This window comes from Gadus macrocephalus, chromosome 15 (genome assembly GCF_031168955.1).
Source record: "Gadus macrocephalus chromosome 15, ASM3116895v1".
Classification (NCBI taxonomy): domain Eukaryota; kingdom Metazoa; phylum Chordata; class Actinopteri; order Gadiformes; family Gadidae; genus Gadus; species Gadus macrocephalus.
The window spans coordinates 119,818-144,927 of NC_082396.1; the positions used below are offsets into that span (position 1 = coordinate 119,818).

General features: G+C 44.5%; 2 protein-coding genes across 15 annotated transcripts; one reads left to right on the forward strand and one right to left on the reverse strand.

Moving 5' to 3' along the window:
- The first annotated feature begins 3,049 nt into the window (after positions 1-3,049).
- On the forward strand, positions 3,050-9,992 carry slc25a28 (solute carrier family 25 member 28). The gene is made up of 4 exons (XM_060072782.1): positions 3,050-3,578; positions 5,823-6,051; positions 6,969-7,025; positions 7,738-9,992. Exons 1-4 carry the CDS (start codon positions 3,231-3,233, stop codon positions 8,301-8,303), a joined length of 1,200 nt encoding a protein of 399 aa, XP_059928765.1. The 5' UTR covers positions 3,050-3,230; the 3' UTR covers positions 8,304-9,992.
- A 9,244-nt stretch (positions 9,993-19,236) lies between these two features.
- Positions 19,237-24,801, reverse strand: LOC132473327 (uncharacterized). 14 transcript variants are annotated; one of them, XR_009529330.1, is made up of 10 exons: positions 23,189-24,801; positions 22,748-22,903; positions 22,404-22,428; positions 22,289-22,367; positions 21,714-22,198; positions 21,459-21,641; positions 20,858-20,926; positions 20,625-20,778; positions 20,063-20,151; positions 19,237-19,694 (listed from the first exon to the last, which is right to left on the reverse strand). XR_009529330.1 is itself a non-coding variant. In XM_060073401.1 (6 exons), exons 1-5 carry the CDS (start codon positions 23,316-23,318, stop codon positions 21,753-21,755), a joined length of 795 nt encoding a protein of 264 aa, XP_059929384.1. In that variant the 5' UTR covers positions 23,319-24,801; the 3' UTR covers positions 21,552-21,665; positions 21,738-21,752. The 14 variants fall into 14 exon arrangements, 2 of the variants coding, with proteins under 2 accessions (XP_059929384.1, XP_059929385.1); XR_009529329.1 differs by having other exon boundaries at positions 21,714-22,201; XR_009529332.1 differs by having other exon boundaries at positions 21,459-21,563; positions 21,612-21,665; positions 21,738-22,201; positions 22,289-22,428.
- Between the last annotated feature and the right edge of the window lie 309 nt (positions 24,802-25,110).

A 25,110-nucleotide genomic window follows, 5' to 3' on the forward strand; every position in this document is an offset into this window, starting at 1 on the left:
TGGGGCAGATTTTGGAAACAGCTTTTCATGAGCATCATGATTCATGTAGCCTACTGCTCAACATTTATTTTCATCACTAAAAGTTTTAAATAAGCTTGTTTGGTTTGTTTGTTTTCTGGTTGTCATATCTTTTGACGAAGGAATGGAAAATAAATAAAATATGGTTTGAAAATCACTTAACATATTGTATCTATTACATTTATAGTGTACTTAGTTTTGTTTAGGTCATTTAATGATGCTCTCCATGCAGGCCATATGTAATTGATAAAAAATACAGCGTTCGAAGATTTAGACTGAGTGCTCGCATTAATAATAGTTAGATCCCGTATACCCAGCCCAAGGGTGACTACATTAGTCTAAAAAGACTCGCTTTGGGTTCTTTGAATGTTAAAATATTCACTGACGAATTAACTTGACAATTAATTTGTTAGAATTGGATTAAAAGTACATTCAGGACCACCCTGGCGCAGTGAACTTCATACTGGAACTGTATTTAATTTAGGTATACATCTGAGCCGGCTTTCAGCTCATTAACGCCCCTACGACATAATAATGGCTCTCGAGTCTTGCCCAGAACAGTAATTGGGATGTCATGGGTTGCGTCCATCTGGCTGAGGAACAAATTTGCATTGCTATATCCAACCAATTGTTTTTAAGTTAGTTGCAATTGGCATGAAAATTAAGGAATAATAACCCTTAATTATTCCAGGGAGTTTGTTAAGACGCATTTAAGCATTTAAAATGGAATGCATGTAGCCCTGAATCTATCAAAGTATTAAATTGCTAGAAATTCCAGATTCAATATCTACCGTTTCTCTGCCCTTCTATTTACTAATAATAATCAGCTGAGTTACAGATTTAATTTCTGTGCCAGGAGGAACATTGCAGACATGCCTTTTCCTGTCATTCTGCAACTGTCCTCGTGGTGGCAGAGTAATACCATTCATAAACCACAGATGCAGCCATACCTTGCAGCAGAAATCTGCACAGTTGGGAAGTTATCATAAACATCATGTACTGCCAGTCTGTACTGATATAGAAAACAGCTTGTTCATTTTGTTTCACTATGTTTTCCATGTCTATGTCAGGGAATTCCCTATATTTTGTCAATGCAATTGACGAATTAAATGACGTGTTTTCGCTGAATATATGAAGAATATAAAATCAGACACGAACAAGAGTTAAATAGTGCTCTCTGTCGGGGACGAAGACGATAAGGCCTCTCCAAGTAAAGGCCCATCTCAGGCTCTTTACTCAATGAGGTGTTCTACAGTGGCCATCGTTAAAGATGTCTGATGGGAGACCTTTAATGGTCCTAAGTGGTTCAGTTAGACGACTTTAATTTGATAAGAGGCTGCGTTCGACGCTGCCCCCTGACATAGCTCATAATACGGACCGAGTTGAGTTGGCAGACGGACGTCTCCGGGGACTTCGGTAGGGAGGGTGTTGCCTGTAGCCTACTCGTATGGAAACAACCAAACACAGCAGAACGTAAATAAGTTATTTTGTAATTTTATACCATCTACCCTTGTTTTTTTTAACAATATTTTGCTTAGGCTGTGTAAAATAATTCCTCTGCCTTTTATAGATTGCACCATTTTTTTCTGAAGGGAAGGATCCAAATGTGGTGTTGTAAGCAATCTAGGGTTTCCAACCGGGTCTAGCATTACCCTCCCTAGGTGTGTTAGAGTAGCATTAGGTTCAGGGCAAAAGCAACAACACGGATATGTTGCCCGCTCGGTTTTCCTTTAAGGAACATCTGTGGGCCACAGCCAATCAACATTAACTAGATCAGGAGCAGGCAATTCTGTTCTTGTAAGCAGAAATTAACACTTCATTCCCCTTTGTCGGCAGAAATTCAACACTGCGCCCCTTTGAAGGCTCCGTTCAGGGCCATAAGGCTGGAAATTGAATACGGTTCCTTCGGTCACTCCGTATCCGAAACACACTTATCATTTTTGTGGAGAAATCTGCTAATTTCCGTCCAGTCAGATATGTCTGAGGGCATAGGCCTAATCAGACAAAATGACATTTACCTCAGGGCTACCAAACTAGTATTCAAGAGTTATCATGCTTCATGAACACTTGGGAGTGCAACGTTTACTGTTTTCTTGACATGGTAAACCCCAAACATAACAATAAACCAAATAGTTTTGACAATTGAAAGAATTGTTTACGTTGTGTGGGATAATCGCTTAAGCATGACTTTTCAAGAGACAATACCGAGATAGAAGTGCCATAAAGCAGAGATATGTCTTCTAGATTTATATATATAGGCCTATCCTCAGAATAGAAAGTAGGCTACAATTGCAAAAGCGCATATAATCAAACAACACTAGGCCTTAACAATTGAGGTCAGATTGTCAGTATACAAGTATTGCTTGACAAGATATCAAGTCGGTTATGTTGTTTTCGAAAGGGAAAAAGTGATTAGGCCTACTTGTTGTTGCTCGATATGAAGAATAGGCGGAGGAGAATGAGATACATTTCCATCAATTGTTTGCATAGATAACTAACGTTATTATCTGTTTATAGTCTTCTAGAGATAAATATAATATTAATATAGCCTACATATTTAGAATACAATGTATATTGAGAATATGGTATTTTATTTTTTCTGAGTTAAATAGGTCTAGCCTACATGCAGTCATTCACAACAACCTAGCCCATTCCACACAATGGCATTTATCAGTAACCTTTATCGAAGGCAAATTACATTGAAATCAGATACAGGCCATGTGTAGGTTTACCATCTTGCAAGGTGCGTAATGCGTATCGTAAGGATTCGAAAACAAGTTATTGTTTAGGGAAGCGCCACCAACACTGCACTCTCCTGCCCCTATCGGCCAGATAGTGTTATCAGCGATATGTTTGGCAGGGTGCGTGGTTCAATCTCCTAATGGGAAAATTCATTGCAAATACAAAGAAAAACAAAAAAATTCAATTATTAAAAAGAACAGGTTGCGCGTTATTTATTGCACATGCATGAATGCATGGTCCGTTATCCAATGTCCTGACCCGGATATAGCATCACAACCAATCAGAATCCACTTCCCCCTATGGTGTCCGCCTTGGCCTTGGATGGGAGTGTGGTAGTAGAGGTGTGCGAGGGAATGGCGAAGCAAATACGCGGCTTCAAATCGTCTCAGGGGAATGCATAAACTTTTATGTTTTGATTGACATCAAGGCGGCTGTCTATCGCTATCTTCGGGCCTCTGCGTGTAGTCTGGATGCCGATGGAAGTAGAGGGGTTCGTAAGGAAACGTCGGATGACAGCGGAGACGTCAGGCAATGAATCTGGGGTAGCTGGTGCCTCAGCCGGGGCAGAAGTTCGATGGCTTGGGGGTAGATTCTGGGGACTTTCGGAAAGTATCATGGGCACTTTGACACCCCGGGTCGGGGGCGAACTAGACCTACAGACTGTCCATTATTGCTGTGGGCCGCCAGATCTGACAGAGGACTCCGATGCGGACTACGAGGGGTTGCCACAGGGAGCTTCCACCAGCACCCACATGTTGGCCGGAGCCGTAGCCGGGATCATGGAACACTGCCTCATGTTTCCCATCGACTGTGTCAAGGTAGCACAACTTGGTGTTTAGCCGGCATCCCGTGGCTGGTTTTTGTTGTTTAATTGTGACCCGCTCTATGTGATGGGCTTCGCTCGGGCCAAAACTAGTGTTTTGTATGTTTGTTAGCATAGCCAGTTAGCTTGGTTGCTACACATTTTCTGCAGCACAAGACGTGAATGCGAGGGCAAGGTCATCCGCCGAGTCTAACGTGTCAACCAACCGGTCTCTTGCATGTAATTACAAGTTAAATAATGCACACTACTTGCTATCAAAAGGCAGGCTGAACAGCTATAGTATAAGCTCGCAAGTGTCGTCCTGTCTTACCGGCTGCAATGTTACATAAGTTTATATATAACTCCCGAACCGTGCAGTGAATCAAAATTAAGTTTTGTCCATTTAATGTCGCATTATATACGATAACATTTGTAAACCCCAATATCACCAACTCATGGAGTAGAAAAGCTTATGTCAGGTATAATCGCTGCTACATTGACAAAATACGTTTCTTGGCAGGTCCATTGTGCACCGCTAAATATTTTAAAAGTGTACTTTGGGACATATGGGCATTCTGTCATATGGCCTATTTTTTCTTAGTAGAACGGCTAGTGTTCCTCTCAAGTCCATAACCAAATGATTGTTGTGTTATTTTGGTCACATGGGCGTCATGTTATTTGAATGGAGCTAGTGTTATCATGTGGTCCCTACAGCGATTATTACACGTGGGCCTTTTAATACCATTCAGGTAGATTGATTATATAATCTATTAAGATGGCTAAAATACTATGTTATAGTTTGTATAGCCTTTGAACGGATCCAGGCATGTTGTCTTGCTACACAATGTCATCTTGGTTAATCTTTGTTCTGCTGGCTATTGTGTAGAACATGGACAGGTCTGTCAGCTGGCTGTGTCAGTTTGATAAGACCCTTTTAGAAACACAACAGGCTCCATCCATGTCTCTTCCATCAGGCACTGCTGCCTACTGCTGTGTCAGTCACAGAACCGATGGTGTCATTGATGGCATTCTGTTTCTTAGCAACCTAACTATGTATGTATGTATGTATGTATGTATGTATGTATGTATGTATGTATGTATGTATGTATGTATATATATATATATATATATATGTATGTGTGTATATATATATATATGTATATATATATATATATATATATGTATGTGTATATATATATATATATATATATATATATATTTGAGACGCCATCGGTTCTGTGTTAGTTAGGCTTGCTCACATGAAGCAAAAAATCTTCAAAAGCTCTTGGCCTATTTGATCAAAATACATTTAGTCTAGTTTTATATGATTAAGTATACTGAATGCACTTAGTGCTCAAGATATGTGAAGATATATATACCAGGATATGTATTCACCTGTTGAGCGTATGACCTGGTTTAGCTGTTCCCTTCCTAGTTTTCAATTCAAAGGTCATAGCCGTGTTTTAAAAGTATAAACACAAGGGGCTTGAGATAAGATATATCAACTCACCTTATGAAGGTCAAACCTAAAAATGATTATTGATTAACTACCAAGGCCTAGGTGCGTCAAGCTAATGTATTAAGTTGAGTATGCTGCTGTTATTATAGGGCTAAGGCTAAAGATGTGTGACCTATTGCATCCTTGTTTTCTGAACAAAGTCACAGATTATATTTACAATTGGTGCAAAGGGCATTGACCAGGTATGCATACACACACACCAAATCCATTGGGCTAACCAATCCACCGCATGCGACTAGTAGTTTGGTGTTCACTGGCCTAGTGAAATTAAAGGAGCCAGTGTCCACCCTACCCTAGAATAACTTTATTTTTGGCTTTAGAAAGTGTTTTATGGTTGCAGTGACACACACACTGTCCTTGTCTCCCCACTGTCAGACCTTAGTGCTCTAATGGTGACTGTGTCCTCGTCTGTCAGACCTTAGTGCTCTAATGGTGGCTGTGTCCTCGTCTGTCAGACCTTAGTGCTCTAATGGTGGCTGTGTCCTCGTCTGTCAGACCTTAGTGCTCTAATGGTGGCTGTGTCCTCGTCTGTCAGACCTTAGTGCTCTAATGGTGGCTGTGTCCTCGTCTGTCAGACCTTAGTGCTCTAATGGTGGCTGTGTCCTCGTCTGTCAGACCTTAGTGCTCTAATGGTGGCTGTGTCCTCGTCTGTCAGACCTTAGTGCTCTAATGGTGGCTGTGTCCTCGTCTGTCAAACCTTAGTGCTCTAATGGTGACTGTATCCTTGTCTCCCACTGTCAGACTCGCATGCAGAGCCTGCAGCCGGACCCCGCCGCCCACTACAGAAATGTGATGGATGCCCTGCGGCGAATCATAACCACAGAGGGAGTTTGGCGACCAATGAGAGGGCTGAACGCCACAGCAGTCGGGGCGGGACCGGCCCACGCTCTCTATTTCGCCTGCTACGAGAAACTTAAAAAGACTCTAAGTGATCGCATTCATCCAGGGGCTAACAGTCATTTGGCTAATGGTACCGCACAGACTGACACACCCACGCACACACACGTGCATACACACACTCGCATTTCCAAACCGTTAAAATTGTTTTAGTGCAGCTAATGGCCTTTTTGGACAATGGGCCAAAAGGTTATCAGTGGCGACTGACCAAAGTTTGACTGATTCCTTATCCACACTGCCCTCCCGACTGATATATCTATAAAGCTGCTGATTCAGAACGATCCATATGTAGCCCTGGACGACCACTTATGAAAAACCTGAGGTGGCCCAGAGAGGATAGATAGATTATAACTAAAGGTTGTCTGGCTCTGGAATACCTGCCTTTTGTCGCTCTGAAAGCTTTCGGCTTCGAAGAATTTAAGATCACTAGCAGTTTTGCCAAAACGTAACCGTGGAAGACTTGCTTTTGTGTTCCTACGTATTCCTTATTCCCTGTTCTCCCTACTCTCTCTTCCCTCTTTTCCAGAGTAGTGGATGAGTCGGTAAGTCTTTATTTTCCTCTCTTCTGTCCTGTCCGGCCCTTTTTCTCTCCGTCACTCTTTTGGTGAAGCTCTCCAAAGGAGCAACAACCCGCTTTCTCCACTAGGGGTCACTCTCTGCTCTCTTACCATTTACAGCCTGAACTCAAACGGGAGCTACTCCACAATTTCAGTCCCTCTCAATAGATCTGTACTATTTTAGGATGGTTCATTTTTAATGGTACGAGCTGTTAACCAACAGATCACTGGTAAGATAACCAAGTGTAGTTCAGAAAACGGCAGTCTTTAGCATAATTTCCATAAAACATAATTCTAAAAATCATAATAAAGAAGGATTGCGCTTGCTGCTCATCTATTCTTTGTTCTGCTTTTAGATTTGTGTTGCCTCTACAGTACTTTCTGCCTCACATTGGCTGCATGTGTTTTGAGATGTGTGGTATGTGATTACCAGGGGCGGCGGGATGTGTGGCTACACTGCTTCACGATGCTGCCATGAACCCAGCGGAAGGTAGGAGCATTCCTGCACGCACACATCCATACACACACACACATCCACATACACGCACACGCATACATGCATACATAAACGCACGCACACATGCATACACACACGCATACATGCACACACACACGCATACATACACGCGCACATACACTCGCACAAACACGCATGCATAAATGCACACAAACACGCATACATACACGCGCACACACGCATACATACACACGCATACATACACGCGCACACACACGCATACATACGCACACACGCATACACACGCATCCACACACACACACACAGAACAAGGCTGAAGACATGAAGTTTCAGACGCGTCAAGCTACCCATAGCGAGAAGTTGAACGACCAACCAAAAACATTCTTATTTTCTCAACCCCTGTTTGGTTGTCTTTTGGGGATTACATCGGTTTAGTTCCCATAAGCGGGTTGAATGTGCGTATTTATTCCTGTATATTTAGTTCTGAGTTCCCTTGAAAGCCGCTGTAGGCCAGCTGCTCATGCCTGTCATCGGACCAAGCCCAATCATAAGCCTCCACAGCTGCTGGGGGCGTCAGCTGGCTAAGGGTTTGCTTCCGTGCTAAAGCCAAGGTCCAAGACGCGCCCGTCTCTATCCTACTGACCTACTGGTTCAGTCCCTCACTGATGTCTACCCCCCCCCCCCCCTCCTCTCCGGCCCACCGGTCTGATCCCCCCCCCCTCAGTGGTGAAGCAGCGGATGCAGATGTACAACTCGCCGTACCGCGGCGTGCTGGACTGCGTGCGCGCCGTGTGGCGTACGGAGGGCGGCGGCGCCTTCTACCGCAGCTACACCACGCAGCTCACCATGAACGTGCCCTTCCAGGCGCTGCACTTCATGACCTACGAGTACCTGCAGGAGCAGCTCAACCCCCACAGACAGTACAACCCCTCGTCCCACGTGGTGTCGGGCGCGCTGGCCGGGGCCATCGCCGCCGCCGCCACCACGCCGCTGGACGTGTGCAAGACGTTGCTCAACACCCAGGAGTCGCTGGCGCTGGGCTCGCTGGCGGCGGCGCCCGGCCCCGGCCAGAGCCCCGCCCCTCACAGACAGATCACGGGGCTGGCCCACGCCTTCCGGACGGTGTACAGGCTGGGCGGCCTGCGGGGCTTCTTCAGGGGCTCGCAGGCCCGCGTCATCTACCAGATGCCCTCCACGGCCATCAGCTGGTCGGTGTACGAGTTCTTCAAGTACGGCCTCACCAAGCGCCAGCACGGGCGCAGGCTGCAGCACCGTGAGGCCGAGATGTAGAGCTCCTCGCCCTCCTTCTCCTCCCTCCTCCTCCCCCCTCCTCCCTCCTCCTCCTCCCGTCTCCCTCCTCCTCCTCCTCCCTCCTCTTCCCCCCCCCCCCTCCCTCCCCTCCCTCCCCCCCCTCCTCCGCTGTATGGGGCCACTGAGAAGGTGTGCAGTCATCACAATCACAAAGAGAATAGAAATGACCCCCCCCCCCCCCCCCCACCTGGTCAGACAAAGCAGATATATGAAAGACAGCTTGTGTACATTTCCTTTGGCTCCTTCTGTTGCTGAGCCTCTGTTGGTATGGACAGGCAGGACTGGGGGGGGCTTTGTTTCTGAGGAGATGATATTTACATGGTGTAGCACCACTCAGGTCTCTGACTGGCGCGGCGAGCTTCATCGGTCTATGAATGTGAACCGTTGGGTTGGAGAGATGGTCTACAGACGGTCTCTGACTGGCGCGGGGAGCTTCATCGGTCTATGAATGTGAACCGTTGGGTTGGAGAGATGGTCTACAGACGGTCTCTGACTGGCGCGGCGAGCTTCATCGGTCTATGAATGTGAACCGTTGGGTTGGAGAGATGGTCTACAGACGGTCTCTGACTGGCGCGGGGAGCTTCATCGGTCTATGAATGTGAACCGTTGGGTTGGAGAGATGGTCTACAGACGGTCTCTGACTGGCGCGGCGAGCTTCATCGGTCTATGAATGTGAACCGTTGGGTTGGAGAGATGGTCTACAGACGGTCTCTGACTGGCGCGGGGAGCTTCATCGGTCTATGAATGTGAACCGTTGGGTTGGAGAGATGGTCTACAGACGGTCTCTGACTGGCGCGGGGAGCTTCATCGGTCTATGAATGTGAACCGTTGGGTTGGAGAGATGGTCTACAGACGGTCTCTGACTGGCGCGGGGAGCTTCATCGGTCTATGAATGTGAACCGTTGGGTTGGAGAGATGGTCTACAGACGGCGGAGCATTGTTAGGTTCGACTGAAGGTATAACGCAATTTTACACAATATTCACACTTTAAGTATTACATTAGAGACCAAAAATCAATGAAATTAAATGTGATCTTTTTTGTAAGGATCCCCAGGCCGCCAACGATCCCACTGGACCTAATGGGACACACTTGGGATTTAAATTAGCTTGTGTAGAACAGGTATCTCTGAAGCTGTGAATTTGGTGACCTCTGAAATAAAAAAATAATCTGAAATATATAAACTTGACCCAGTCCTGATCCAAGACACCGATGTGGTCCACCAGGCAGAAACCGACTCTTAATGGGTTCCATCAGTCATTATTATCATCGGTTTATTTTTCATGAAGTCTGGTTAACGTATAAAGCATTGCATTGATACATACGATCATCCCTTAAAATTGTACAACTTAATATTAATGTTGCCATCTCAATTTGGCAGAAAAAATTATAGCAGAACATGGGTTTGCAGTTTCATCTCGATAGCAAAATGAGTGAAATTGGGCAGAGCTGAGTTGAAGCTTTATGGGCTGTATGTCTGTAACCTGTATGTTTTAGACCTCAATTGTTTCAATACCGTACCTACTCTTCATGCTAACGTGGCCATGTGTAGTGTGTCGACTGCCTGGATTCTGTTTGAATTGAAGCTCTCATTCTTGATGGTTGTCTGTTAGAGGCAACACTGGCACTGCACTCTCTCTGCTTAATAAAGAGTTTAACGTTGGGCCTCATCTTCATGCATAAAGCTTGAATTCATGCCTCACCATTGTCTCACATGCAAGAGCCTGCAGATTCCTAAATGCTGTCTGGGGCATGACACACTAGGTTTGTGGATGTTGTGGATTGATAATCTGGAATTGATAATATCCGATTTGGGTTATCACTATTTGTGCTGAGATATCATGCACTGTGTGCCTGGAGAAGTGGGCACAAGGGGAAAAAAATAGTTGCTGTTAAACCTTGACTTTAAGATGGCAGGATGTGTTTTTAGTCATGAGTTAACAGTTTGCGCAGATCTGAATACATCGTTCATTTGAAATGATTTGTTGATAGAGTTTGTTGATTTCGCCACAGTTGCATTCTTCAAAGTGAAAACATTTTCAATATCGATTTAGTCAAAGGACTCTAAACCCAGAGCGTTTTGCCTTGGAGTCGGAACACCATTTCCATCAGACTACCCTTCCGGTGTTATGAGTGGAGACTTCATAACCAGAGAATAAGTCCCTCTACTGGGGCTGTTCTGTTGGCAGCTAGTTACCATAGACCGTACAGAGATCCGAACACTCATCCCTTATTCATTGGGGCTGTTCTGTTGGCAGCTAGTTACCATAGACCGTATAGAGATCCGAACACTCATCCCTTATTCATTTGATCTAATTTACTTAATCTTGGAGTCCTTCAAGATAAATATTTGTAATAATATATAAGTATATAAAGTTTGTACAGAACATCTTAACAAGCACTAATCCACCTTTAAGCTCAAGGAAGTGGACCCTGAACTGCAGAAGCATTGTGTCACAATGAGATAACCTTTTCCCTGAGTAGAACTAATATAAGTAGAAGTTATAGGATGTCCAACAGGCCCTGTTTTGATCCATTCAATCTTCTTCATTAGAGTAAAAGAAAGACCCAATATCAATGGTTACAATTCGCTTTTCAAGACTCTTATGACAATTCGAGATAGCGATAGAGATATTAAAGTGACATTTAGATGATACAACTAGGCGTCTTGGCAACCCAAGACTACGTGCACATCAAATCCATACAGCTAACACCTGTGGACTTTACTGTTGTTTGAGTAGCATCTTGAAGAGGCTTATCAACAGCTGTGTGTTGTGTTAGCATCATCTTTAAGAGGGCTATCAACAGCTGCTTTCACTGAGCGTGGTTAGGAAATGACAGGCCTAACACACCCCGTCCGGGCTTTCCTCGCACACACACACACACAACCATTTATTGTCAGCACGAACACCTTGGCTCTCTCTCTGTGTCTCTCCTCACTTGTGTAGAACGATGGTGGGTGTGATGATTGTTTTTAGAATAGTAGCAGCACTTCCTGTCAATTAGTTTGCAGTACATTCAAATCCAGACAGGTTGGGATTAAACTCCTAAAACAACTATAAAGGCAAATATTGTATTTAATCTAATCAAACCCATTCTGACTTAATCTAACATAATCCTGGTTTAACAATGCACACAGATGATACTAATGGTGAATACACCAGTCATTTTGAAACATTAATGAAAACCACTAACCCAATCCTTGAATTTGTGAATGAGCTATAAAGCATTTACATTTAGGGCATTTAGCAGACGCTTTTATCCAAAGCGACTTACAATAAGTACATTTGTCATAAGAAGTGCATCAATATATCGCTGTCGGTACAGAAAGGATGTTCATAGAACCAAGTGCAAGTACCACAATCGCTAGGCTAATCAATTCCCGTGTTACAGCCATGATAGAAGCAGTTGCCACTACACAGTTAAGTGCTCTAATACAATACAGTGCAATACAATACAATGCAATACAATACAATGGTGGCCAGAAGGGGGGGGGGGGTGGCTATGCAGTGTCGAGGTGGACTCTGAACAGGTGAGTCTTGAGTCTTTTACGGAAGATAGTGAGCGACTCAGCGGTCCTGAGAGCGGCAGGGAGCTCGTTCCACCACTGAGGTCCCAAAACCGAGAAAAGTTGTGACTTTGCTGAGCGGCCTTTGCTAGGTCTTAGCGATGGAGGTTCCAGACGTCCAGCTGAGGTAGTTGAGCGGAGGGATCGAGCTGGGGTGTGTGGCTTTAGCAATGCTTGGAGGTAGGCAGGAGCAGTTCCATCGACTGCCTTGTATGCCAGTACCATCGTCTTAAATTTAATGCGAGCTACTAAAGGGAGCCAGTGGAGGTCCCGGAAGAGCATGCGGTCAAGTGAGCCGCCATTCGTTCATCCGCGGTAAAGACAGCCGTCACACAAAATCTTCGTGCGCCTTTACTCTAAACAGCCTTTGGGTGGTATCTCGCAACGTTTTCAAAATAAAACCCTTCACCTACGTGTGTAGATATATAGAACACTAGCTGGCGGCGTCTAGAATGTCCGCACTTGCGGACATCTTGCCAGTCAGCTGCTCACCCATAACATTGTGTTGGTAGTGGTACATGTACTTTATAAATAACCATAACTTGCTACATTTTCAACCGTTTTACCAACGGTTGGGTTTCTTACAAACCTTATTAACGTGGTTATAATATTGTACCAATTTTAGAACATTTCAATTTTTTTAGAATCTAACATAATTATTCATCAGTATCAAGTATGCCGTGCCGTAACTACATCTCTGACGTTTATAACAAAACAAACCGTTTGAAAATGTAGCAAGGTGGTTAAGGTTATTTAAAAAGTACATGTACCACTACCAAGTCAACACAGTGTTATGGGTGAGCAGCTGACTGTGGCAAGTTGGCCGCCAGTGCGGACCTTCGACTCCATTGGCCAGCAGAATATTATGGAAGCATATATGTAGCAAAATTCAAATGGCAATGCAATTTGCAATTTGCAATTCAATAAGTAATTACGTTATGCAATTGACAATGCATTATGCAATTTCATAATGTAATTTGTAAAAACGTTATTCAAAGTGTATTTTAATATGCAAAGTGACAATGCAATCCTCAATTAAATTTGCAAAAGTTATAACAATAAAAATGCAATAACATTTTGTCAAATTCTTTGAGTTCCTTTATTCAAATTGAAAAGCTATAGCGTCCCCGTGATTGCAATCCACTTCGCCACGCTCCGTGTGTTGCGATATTCAAATGACATTTCAATCCGCAAAACGGAATCCAAAACGGAATCCAAAGAGGAATCCAAAGAGGAATCCAAAAAGTAAATATGCAAAGTGGCAAACGTATTAGCCAATCAGCGTCTGGGCGGGAACTACGTCACTTTCTATTGTCTCCAAGGGTATCTCCACGGTAATAATAATAATAATAATTTAATTTAAAGGGCGCCTTTCAAGACACCCAAGGTCACCTTACAGAGCATGAAGTTATCATGAATCGTTTAAAACAAGACATTGTGGAAAAATAATAATAATAAATAAATAAAACATAAACAAGACAAAACAAACAAACAATCAAGACAGTGATCAGTTAGACGTTGTGTGCGAGTTTGAACAGGTGAGTTGTGACTTGAAGGTTGTAATGGTGTCTGACTGTTTTATTTGTGGGGGGAGGGAGTTCCAGAGCCTGGGTGCTGAACAGCTGAATGACCGGGCACCCATTCGTAATGAGTCGTGATGTGGGGATACATAGTAGTCCAGCAGAGGTTGAGCGGAGGGAGCGGGAGGGAGTGTATTCTTGGAGGAGGTCGCAGAGGTAACTGGGGGCTAGGTTCTGGAGAGCTTTGTAGGTGAGGAGTGGGTGGAGACGGTGGGTCTCCCGACCCTATGTTTCGCACCCAGTGCCTGTAGCACTTGGGAAATCTTTGTGTTTACCACACTGGCGTCAAAACATACCAGTGAGGATAAGTCGTCTATCCTATCTCCCAGAACACGCACTCTATCTACTGCATCTGTGTCTTCAACACGATTGTTCTCCACATCATCGGCCAAACTTCGGAGCGTATCAATAATCTCCATTGGTGACCATGGACCTGACACATACGAACTAGAAGTGAACAAGGAAATTACGAGCAAGCAACGTAGTTCCCGCCCAGAAGCTGATTGGCTGATACGTTTGCCACTTTGCATATTGACTTTTTGGATTCCTCTTTGGATTCCGTTTTGGATTCCGTTTTGCCAAATCTTTTGCAATGCGTTCGTTTTGCGGATTGAAATGTCATTTGAATATCGCAACAAACGGAGCGTGGCGAAGTGGATTGCAATCACGGGGACGCTATAGCTTTTCAATTTGTATAAAGGAACTCAAAGAATTTGACAAAATGTTATTCTATTTGTATTGTTATAACGTTTGCAAATTTAATTGAGGATTGCATTGTCACTTTGCATGTTAAAATACACTTTGAATAACGTATTTACAAATTACATTATAAAATTGCATAATGAATTGTCAAATGCATAATGTAATTCCAAATTGCATTGCCATTTGAATTTTGCTACATATATGCTTCCATAGAATATGCATGTGTACGTTTTTCAAATGACATTTTCTCAAAATCTATACAGTAAAATCAAATGGTTCCTTGTGGTCAAGTAGTCAGTACAACAGTTAGTAGCCTATGTTCATATCAGTCAGTGCCTGAACTTATGTGACATTCGGTCTATAGCCCACTTCAAATTGCTGACATAATGCAAATTTGCAAAGGCGAGAATATGCATGTGTACGTTTTTCAAATGACATTTTCTCAAAATCTATACAGTAAAATCTAATGGTTCCTTGTGGTCAAGTAGTCAGTACAACAGTTAGTATGTTCATAACAGTCAGTGCCTGAACTTATGTGACATTCGGTCTATAGCCCACTTCAAATTGCTGACATAATGCACATTTGCAAAGGGGAGAATATGCATGTGTACGTTTTTCAAATGACATTTTCTCAAAATCTATACAGTAAAATCTAATGGTTCCTTGTGGTCAAGTAGTCAGTACAACAGTTAGTATGTTCATATCAGTCAGTGCCTGAACTTATGTGACATTCGGTCTATAGCCCACTTCAAATTGCTGACATAATGCAATTTGCAAAGGCGAGAATATGCATGTGTACGTTTTTCAAATGACATTTTCTCTAAATCTATACAGTAAAATCACATGGTTCTTTGTGTACAAGTAGTCAGTACAACAGTTAGTATGGTCATATCAGTCAGTGACATTTTCTCTAAATCTATACAGTAAAATCTAATGGTTCCTTGTGTACAAGTAGTCAGCACACGGGTTAATATGGTCATATCAGTTAGTGCCTGAACTTATGTGAAATTCGGTCTATAGCCCACTTCAAAGTGCTGACATAATGCAATTTAGCAAAGGCGAGAATATGCATACGTACGTTTTTCAAATGACATTTTCTCAAAATCTATACAGTAAAATAACATGGTTCCTTGTGTACAAGTAGTCAGCACACGGGTTAATATGGTCATATCAGTCAGTGCCTGAACTTATGTGAAATTCGGTCTATAGCCCACTTGCTGACATAATGCAATTTTGCAAAGGAGAGAATATGCATGTGTACGTTTTTCAAATTACATTTTCTCTAAATCTATACAGTAAAATCTAATGGTTCCTTGTGTACAAGTAGTCGGTACAACAGTTAGTATGGTCATATCAGTCAGTGCCTGAACTTATGTGAAATTCGGTCTTTAGCCCACTTCAAAGTGCTGACATAATGCAATTTTGCATTATGTGACGACTTGTCCGACTTGAGGGCCGCGTTATGAAACGATGCGTCTGATAAACGATCGCACACATACGACAGAGCCTATAAACTCAACAAATGAATCCTATTTAACAGCCCGTTCCCTAGTGAATCTTTTTTTTTTTTTCGTTAAGTGACCGTAACATACCTTTGTTTTCCGTTCGTTCCTTGCAGAAACAACACAGACAGAATAAGCTTATTAATAATCAGACGGAAATCGTTGAGCGATGTCTTTTGTTCAGAAGCGTTTTTCAATATGTGTGCAACAGTAGACATGCAAACGTTAAAGATTCTTAGAAAACAATTCCGACGTCATGCAGCTCATTGTGACGTCATAAGAGAGATGACCTCTCCACCGTGGCCGTGTGTGTGTGTTCCTGTCCTGTGTTTGTGCGTGCGTGTGTTACGGACAGTGCTGTTAGCCTAGCAGAGGCGAGATGTTTGCATGTCATGAATATTCATAATAAGAGCCAAAATCTATCTATCAATGTAAGCACCAACAGAGGATCATGGGCATCAGGGCTCCGTTTCCCGATAACGATGCTCGTACGATCATTCTCACGATGGATCTTGCAAGCCATCGTAAATTTCTTTGGAGCGCTTCGAACGCGCGTTCACTGCACTCACGACGTTCGTAGGATTGTAACCGTCTACTGACACGGTGCTGAAATGGGCTCCGTAGGAGGGGGCGACGCAGGAATGATGCAGGAAAATGGGGTTAAAAAGCGTTAAAATATCTCCCCATCAAGGCCATCAACAGAATAGCCTACGAAAAGATTAGACTGCAATAATATGAATGCTAAAGATATTAAAACACAATTGATTAGGCCTAGGCTAGTCTCGCAAAGCCAGACCAAACTACAGCAAGTAGAAGGCCTAGGCTGACATATGCTACATTAGTCCTTAGAACGCACTACTACATTTTTTCAAGGCATTTTCCCCCCTGAAATAATTACAAAAATAGCTTGTGTGACAACTACATTTATCTTAATGTGCAGCAAAGAGGCGACTATCTGATTCCGCATAAGGTTTCATTGATTGGCGCGCAATTTAGAATCTATGATGTAAAACAAAAAATGCAACATTCCATTAATTCAGTAGCATTCAAACTCAGATTCTGGGCATTGAAACCCGGCTATTGCTGACCCGATTAGGAGAGCTTGGTCTAGATCCTGCCCATATTGTTGGGCAGGATGATGTATAGGCCTTTTTACACTGCCAAGCCGGACACCCGCATGCAAGAATGAGCTCACGTCTGAGTAAAGGCTACAAACGAAATTAACTATTTACCATTGCAAAAACTTCAACTTATTGTTCATTTTGTTTTTTATCCCGACAAAAGCCTCATAAGGAAAGTTCCTCTGCGTCTCTCGTAGATCGTAGGCCTACCATCTTTCAAGGTATTTTTTAATGTGACTACATAACCTTCTCTCACATGATCAGCAGCTCACGGATTTCACTTACACCGAAACAGCCTGCCCTGGCCATCATATCCCTTCTTTTCCGGGTAGGCTATACCAGGTTATTAACTTATCCTGGAAATGATAATATATTAAACAAATCCCAGCACCACACCAAAAGGAGGCAGCAAATCAGAGCTAAACATATCTATCTGCTCATTTCCACATGGTAAGAGAGCAACACAAAACGGGTTTATAATATTTGGATGTTTTATTTTCTTTAAATCAAGCAGGTTACATTTCATTCGTTTTTACACAATCTGATATTTGGAGGCATTTGCAAATATGCTCATAAATTACATGATTTGTAATCCCAAAGAATGAGGTGGTTAATGATCAATATTGGGATCGACAGATCACCCTACTAATGTAGGCATTACGTATGCAGGCAGAAAAAGAAAAGTTCCCATTAAGGTCTCATGTGAATAATCAGGAACACATGAAAATGGCCCAAAAATGAGTTTCACTCTCCAACCTTTTGCTAAAGAGACGTTGACAGACCCACAGAGAGCCTGGAGCTCACGGGACAACATTCACACACATTCTGCTTCATGAAGAGGTCAGATTACCGTCAGACCATAGACATTACATGCAAGGACACTGAACATTTGGCCGGATTACACATAGAAATGAAATCCAAAACAAAATGGGTAAAGATAAAGCATGTTTATTGATGCGGCAAACAAAGGTTCAAATATCCTCCAAAGCACTTCAAGCCCTCAAAGAATGAAACTCAAAACTAAGGCTGGGGGTAAACGATTATTTATCAAACGATTAATCGGCCGATTATTTTATCGATTAGTCGACTAATCTAATGACCAATTGGACGTTTTTTTGTTTTTTTTCTGTTGCTCGATTAATAAAAACCATAATGTATCTCAAATAAATACCAAAAAATTCTTAATAATATACTTTATTTAATACGGAACCCGTAAAGGGACATGAAAGACCGAGGAGCACAGGTGATACGTTCCCTCCAGGTCCGATGCGCTCTCGGGGGCATGACCCTTCACTTTGACCGACAGTGAGTCTGCTTATAGGTCGGAATATGATGGAATGAAGCGGCCACCGATTCTTGACAGGCTGGGTATTTTATTCTTACACACAACCGGACTCGTTCATGACTTCACTAGACTGACACGCACGCTATCGCTCGCTCTCCTCGCTCGTCCACCTACTCGCTGACGACACACACACACACACACACACACACACACACACACACACACACACACACACACTGCCAGTGATATGCGCACGATGTTTCCCCATGCTCATGAGATACTTTCTCGTGCGCACAAGATACTTTCTCATGCGCACGAGATACTTTCTCGTTTGAGATGCTCCAACATTGCTGTCGTGCTCTTGTGATATGCCAACTCCATTTGGCAAAGAGTGCAAATCACAACACCTTTCCGTTTAGGACTTAACTTGAAGTATTTCCATACCTTTGATGATTTTGTGCGCGGACATTTTCCTTTATTGTGACTTCCGTCCATTTCTCCGTCGAAAATCGTAGACGGAGAAATTTGACGTCGACGAATTTTTGACGTCGACACGTCGACGTCAAAGTGGAGCGACCCAGGGACAAGTCTGGTTTGGGTTAAAGATTATGGATGGTTAACTTTGTGTAACATGTTTGGACAAGCAAGTTTAGGTTTTAGGCAAGCGACTTCAGGTATTAGGCATGCGACTTCAGGCAAGCGACTTCAGGTATTAGGCAAGCGAGTTTAGCCAAGCGAGTACAGGCAAGCGAGTCAAGCTAAGCGAGTTTAGGTTTTATGCAAGCGAGTTTAGCCAAGCGAGTACAGGCAAGCGAGTCAAGCTAAGCGAGTTTAGGTTTTATGCAAGCGAGTTCAGGTTTCATGCAAGCGAGTTCAGGTATTAGGCAAACGAGTTTAGGCAAGCGAGTTTAGGCAAGCGAGTTTAGGCAAGCGAGTTCAGGTATTAGGCAAGCGAGTTTAGGCAAGCAAGTTCAGGTATTAGGCAAGGGAGTTTAGGCAAGCAAGTTCAGGTATTAGGCAAGCGACGCGAGTTTAGCCAAGCAAGTTCAGGTTTTATGCAAGCGAGTTTAGGTTTTATGCAAGCGAGTTTAGACAAGCGAGTTTAGGCAAGCAAGTTTAGGTAAGAGAGTCAAGTTACTTTAGGCCTCACTTTATTTGCGGTTAAATTGCGGCATTTGGTTTAGAAAGAAGGTTAAGATCCAGGCTCAGGTTTGCTTCCAGCCTCGTCCCTCTAGCCGCTCCCTATAAAGAGGGTTCCCAGCTACCGTGTTAAAATACAACAGCTGGGATTACAGATATGGAGTTCAGAAATAAATGACAAAGATTGATTCAAACATTCTTCCCCCAAAATGTGGTGCAACATAAAATGGAGAAAATAATTACTTTCTCTCCATTGAAACCCAGTCATATCTTACGATCTCACGAGGTCCCGCCGCAAGGGGCGGACTTACAAGCTCTATAGAGTGTGCACTGTGTGTTGATGTTGGGTGTGGATTAATGTGCTGGTGTAGCCATCCAGGGATCCTCAGGGTTTATGGGAGTAGGACACACTGGTGTAGCCATCCAGGGATCCTCAGGGTTTAGGGGAGTAGGACACACTGGTGTAGTTCAGTACTGTGAAGTAAATTGATGCAAAAAGTAGAATCAGTGTCAAGGGCAATCAAATGTCTATAAATGCAGGAACAGCCCCATCTGGTCTCAATCAGCATTTGATTTCATAGACTTAAATTAGCGATAAAACAAGCATTTATTTACCGCAATAGTCCTAGTGCTGGAGAACCAGGTTTCAAAAATATTCAATACGAGCCTCCAGGTGCATTGGAGTTACTGCATTTAATTAACTTTAATTTAATTAAGAGCACACTAGTCAGTGGAGATGTTCACAGAAAAGACTTGTCTTCAGACCTTTATAAAGATCAGGAGGGATTATATAATTGCCGTTTGACGCGTTAGGTCTGTTCAAGGAGGAAGTAAATATTTACCAGCGTTGGGTCTCTGCACCATGACACCCAGCTGCCGCACATCTGGTCTCCCTTTAAGTCACCTGAAGGAGAGGTCAACTTAATTGAACCTAAGGGGAATGGGTCACAAGAAAAGGTAAGGATAAATCAAAGCTAAACATAGAAAGGATGAAAACAAGCATTGTCCAACATGGGGTTCGGCGATATTTTGATGTAAAAACATTTAGGTGTACGATCCAACCATCAAAAACAGGCTCTTCTTATCATGTTTCCAATGTACCCCGAGTTGCTACGCCCTCATCAGCCACCAGGTGGCAGACTTGATTTTGTCAGTAGAAGGAGCAAAATAGCCATCCAGCTTGATTACAGCAGTAGAGGAGCGAGTCAAAAGAATGCGTTTGAGCACCTTCAGCCATTGGCTCTTGTTCAAGGACATCCCGCTGATTTGCTGAAGTCAGATCTTATTCTCTAGAAAGTTTGTTACAGAAGAAGCCCCTAGTATCAAAGCAACATACCCGCCAAACAAAACTAACCTTGTTGAATAAATGAAAATGTCCTCAATATGGTGAATCCAGTATCTTACCGGTTCCACATGGAGTCTCTAGTCGGCTGCGCTGCAGGCCTTAGGTCTGTCCTCTGCTCCGGGACGAGGTCTTGAGTATAAAGAACCAGTCAGTCATCAAGCTGCTTGGTCTCTTCAAAGAGGTGGAGGTTTGACCGCCTGCACCATGAGGACGCTGTGGATACGGTATGGGACCATTTATCAGCGGATCTGAACTGCAGAACTTTAATCACATCAGCTGTAGATTTATGTACCTTCTCCGGAAAGATGAGTGGTCGTCAGCCCCTGAGCAGTGATCTTCATCCCCAGTGACTCCTTCAATCCTGCTGGAGCAAACACTCAGTTACCATTTGGAGATGACCCAGCTACCCGAGTGTACTCACTACTAAGTGATACAACCCGGTTCAGTGTTTCCCCCAGACAATGTCTTAGTCAAGGTGGGGGGGGGGGGGGGGGGGGGGTCTTCGGTGAGGGTTTCAGTTCGCAATAATACATACAACCGCCTTTTCAATTGCATTCAAAATGCTTTATGGCACGACTATTGTTTTGAACAGTATACAGTATTACCGACAAATTATTTATCTATATTTTTTGTACTTGAGGAAAGTATGTTTTCTTTCCCTACGAGTTTTGCACTTTGTTATTGCATAATTATTTTTTATATATCATTTTTCTACATCGGTAGTCAAGGCGGGGCCCTACTGTTAAGACGGCCTTAACCCTACAGTGCTGGGGGAAACACTGCAGTTACTGGAGTTAAACATTAGAGTTTAGTCCCCACATGGCGATACCACCAGTTCATGGCTGCGCTCTGTGATTTTCTCGTTGATCAGATTGACCTGAGACAGAGCTTACCTTCCATGGATGAGGAGCTGGTTGGTCTAATCACGACCCGCCTTCGGACCTCCACCGCCGGACCCCCCAGCCGTCCTCCACCGCCCGGACCGTCTCCTCCAGGACCTCCACCGGGCCAACCGCCTGGACCTCCACCGGGCCGACCGCCTGGACCTCCACCGCCGGGACCGTCTCCTCCAGGACCTCCACCGGGCCAACCGCCTGGACCTCCACCGGGCCGACCGCCTGGACCTCCACCGGGCCGACCGCCTGGACCTCCACCGGGCCGACCGCCTGGACCTCCGCAACGTCGCCTCATTTCTTCTGAAATGTGACACACGTTCTATTTGCACCCCGGACATTCCTCCCCGTTCATGATGCACTGGAGAAGAGTTTAGCTTTACTGGATGAGGAGCCGCCGCCGCCGGGCCCTCCAGGACGCTGCCGCCGCCGCCGCCTCCGGGCCCTCCAGGACGCCGCCGCCGCCGCCGGGCCCTCCAGGACGACCGCCGCCGGGCCCTCCAGGCTGACCGCCGCCAGGTGGACGCCACCGCCGGGACCTCCAGGTTGGTCCCAACCACCGCCTCCAGGCCCTCCAGGTTGGTCCCAACCACCGCCTCCAGGCCCTCCAGGTTGGACCCAACCGCCGCCTCCAGGCCCTCCGACTCCAGGACCTCCAGGTTGGCCTCCACCTCCAGGCCCGCCGTTGCCTCCAGGACCTCGGCCGTCTCCAGGCCTTCCAGGTTGGCCGCCTCCAGGCCCTTCTGAAATGTGAGACACAAGTTCCAGTTGCACACTGGAACATTTCTCCCCTTTCATCATGGATGCACTGAAGATGAGTTTAACTGTACTGGATGAGGAGCCGCCACCTGGCCCTCCATGCCGCCCCTTCCAGGTTGGACGCCTCCAGGACCTCCAGGCCACCGCCGCCTCCAGGCTGGCCTCTGCCTCCAGGCTGGCCTCTGCCTCCAGGACCTCCGCCTCAGTCCTTCTGAAAGGCGAATGACACGTTCCATTTGCACACTGCACATTTCTCCCCGTACATGATGCAGATAATCAACTCCTCCTCTGCTTTAGCTCCCACAGATCTCACTGATGCCCTACTGTGCAGTCTTGAGTGAGGTATTATTTAACCCAACAGCCAGCCACACACACCTAGCTTACATCCTGGAGCTGGTCCTAGTGGCTGAGAATGCATCTGACATTTTTCAGAACACCTCAGAGTTGCTGTGGCTGCATGTCAAAGATTTAATTCTAAACAATTCACCAAGCCTAGAAAAAATGTGCAGCTGTGCAGTTCCGTGTCTCACCGTTCTGCATCCGTTGGGCTACACGGCTCCCGGCCTTCCCTCCATCTGCAGCGAGCGCCTCCAGACGACCGCCATGGACCTCACGGCGAGCACCTCCAGACGACCGCCACGGACCTCCAGACGAGCACCTCCAGACGACCGCCTCCATCACCTCTACTGAAACAAGACAAAATCCATTTAAACACTGGAGATTTTTTTCTCCTCGCTCACTCAGATGTCAATAGCTTATCTTCTCCCATTCTGTGCGTTCTTGAGAAGTATCATTTCCTATAAACTCCCAAACCCAGCCACACATCTAATCTTCATAAGGACACTAGTCCTAGTGGCTGAGAACGCTTGGCTAACAAGCCAATCATAACCAATGACTGAATTCCAGTTTTATTCTGAACCGTTTGACCACGCCAAGGAGGAGTTTATAGGATGTGCAGTTCCACGGCTCACCCGTCTGTTCCTGTAGGACTGAACGGCTCCTGGCCAACATCCACCTGCAGCTCCCAGCTCCAGACCCGCTCTGTTGAAGCCTCTGGGTGTACAATCCGCTCCTGAACAAAAACAACTGTTCATAAATCATTTTGTACTCTGCAATCCTTGGAAATATTATGAAGCATGAGCTTGAATAGAAAATGTTCAAATCCTGTATAATGATTAATTGTTGTACAAATGTGTATAGTTCTATTGATTACTTTTTTACTTCTATAAAACATTTAATGAATAGTGGGAAACTACACAAGAAAAGTAAATGAATGCGGTTTTAACGCGGTTATATTAGTAAAGCAAGTCTTACCCAAAAAGTCAATAAATGGTGACCACATTTTATCATTATTATTATTAACTATTTAGTGCTTCACTAAATTCCTATAGCAAGTGGAAACTTTACTCTCCTTCATTGGTGATGTTCATGTTCCTCGATATCTTCCAATGGACTCGTTATGAAATCCTTCTGGATCCTCTGCGTTGAAGTGAGTTGTTCAATTTCCAAGGGGCGTGTCTAAAGGGCGCGATCTAAAATGGGTCGATGCTATGCTATTGGATAGGCCTCGACTAATCATAGCATTGGAACGTGTGATGCAGAAATACATATTCCTCAAAATCTTTGAGTAGTAGTCGTTCGTTCTTTTAGTGAGCATATACAGTCTTTAGTTCACTAACTTCCATCTTTGTTGTTGAAACACCTCTACATGTTGCGTATATCCAACCTCACATTAGATAGCCTTTAAGGGTTGCTATTGGTCGGTCTATTTCGTACCGGGCAGAAAACGTTATATAACGGAGGGGCGCCTGACCGCATATTTGAAGAGCAAATTATATACGAGGTCCGTCTAGTTCCGATTGGTGAAATACGCAAAACGAATATTGAAATGTTAATTTTGGCATTTAATTTGCATCTACATTTTGCCAGTGAAGGAGTTTAGGTTTGCCAATCCGAGGTCTAACAGACAGTAAACATGTTCATTAAAATACAAATGCAAAGTCCACAGAACATACGCGAATAGAAACCACATTGCACCACCAGCGGTCAACAGCAGCAGCAGCAAGTGTATTGAAAGTAGAAAAGTAGTAAAGAGCAGAATAGAATTGGGAGAGTGGTGTGCAAGTCAGACACCGCATCTAACCCAGGACCACCTTGCAGATCACAAGCAGCAAACCTTCTACCAGACCAACCAAACAAACATTAACAGGCCCCCAGTCAGTAGGGTCAGTCAGACAGGTTTCCACAGAAGGGCTCAGTGGGGTTATGGGTTGAGCAAAAACAGACCCCTTTCTTCCTTCCACAAGTTTCCATTCTGGATTTTTCGGAAATGTGTAGTCGGACATGTTTCAAGTTATCCGTGGATTCCTGAGGGCAGTGAAGTATCTGCAGAAGGTGACGTCCAGGTCCAGCGGTCTGCCGCATTGACCACGAGATCTTTAGTTAGTTAGTCAGTCGATCCCATAGATAAACCACTCAACACAAACTACCACTTCCATCAGCAAATCCACATTAACCTCCAGCGGTAAAACATGTACAATAGAGGGGCGAGAACAGACAAGAGGAGATGGGGAGAGTGTAACAGCAGTGCTCATGAAGGAAGTACCCTGCGTTACTCACTGCGTGGGTCCCGGTGGCGGGGGTCCACGTCGGTGGCCACGATGTCCGGATTGTTCAGCCCACGCAATCCAACGCAAAATAAACGATTAACATCCGTCACGGTGGGGGCGCTTTATGAGGAGAGGCGGGGGAGACGCAGCTGAAATCAATTAAGAACTAGTGACCTCCAGAAGAACGTGATTGGTTGTGAGCGAGAAGCTCGAGACGAGAGACGGCAAAGGCCTGCCTGCGTATTGGTTAGAGCAGTGGTTCCCAAACTGTGTGCCGCGGCATA

What these genes read in the sequence shown, in the direction of transcription:
- slc25a28 (XM_060072782.1), top strand. Translation starts at nt 3,231, where the DNA reads ATGCCGATGGAAGTAGAGGGGTTCGTAAGGAAACGTCGGATGACAGCG. An exon ending in TAACAGTCATTTGGCTAATG is followed by an intron (nt 6,052 to 6,968) that starts GTACCGCACAGA and finishes TGTGATTACCAG; the next exon opens with GGGCGGCGGGATGTGTGGCT. An exon ending in TGCCATGAACCCAGCGGAAG is followed by an intron (nt 7,026 to 7,737) that starts GTAGGAGCATTC and finishes CCCCCCCCTCAG; the next exon opens with TGGTGAAGCAGCGGATGCAG.
- LOC132473327 (XM_060073401.1), bottom strand. Translation starts at nt 23,318, where the DNA reads ATGATTTATGAACAGTTGTTTTTGTTCAGGAGCGGATTGTACACCCAG. An exon ending in AGTCCTACAGGAACAGACGG is followed by an intron (nt 22,904 to 23,188) that starts GTGAGCCGTGGA and finishes GTCTTGTTTCAG; the next exon opens with TAGAGGTGATGGAGGCGGTC. An exon ending in AGCCCAACGGATGCAGAACG is followed by an intron (nt 22,429 to 22,747) that starts GTGAGACACGGA and finishes TTCGCCTTTCAG; the next exon opens with AAGGACTGAGGCGGAGGTCC.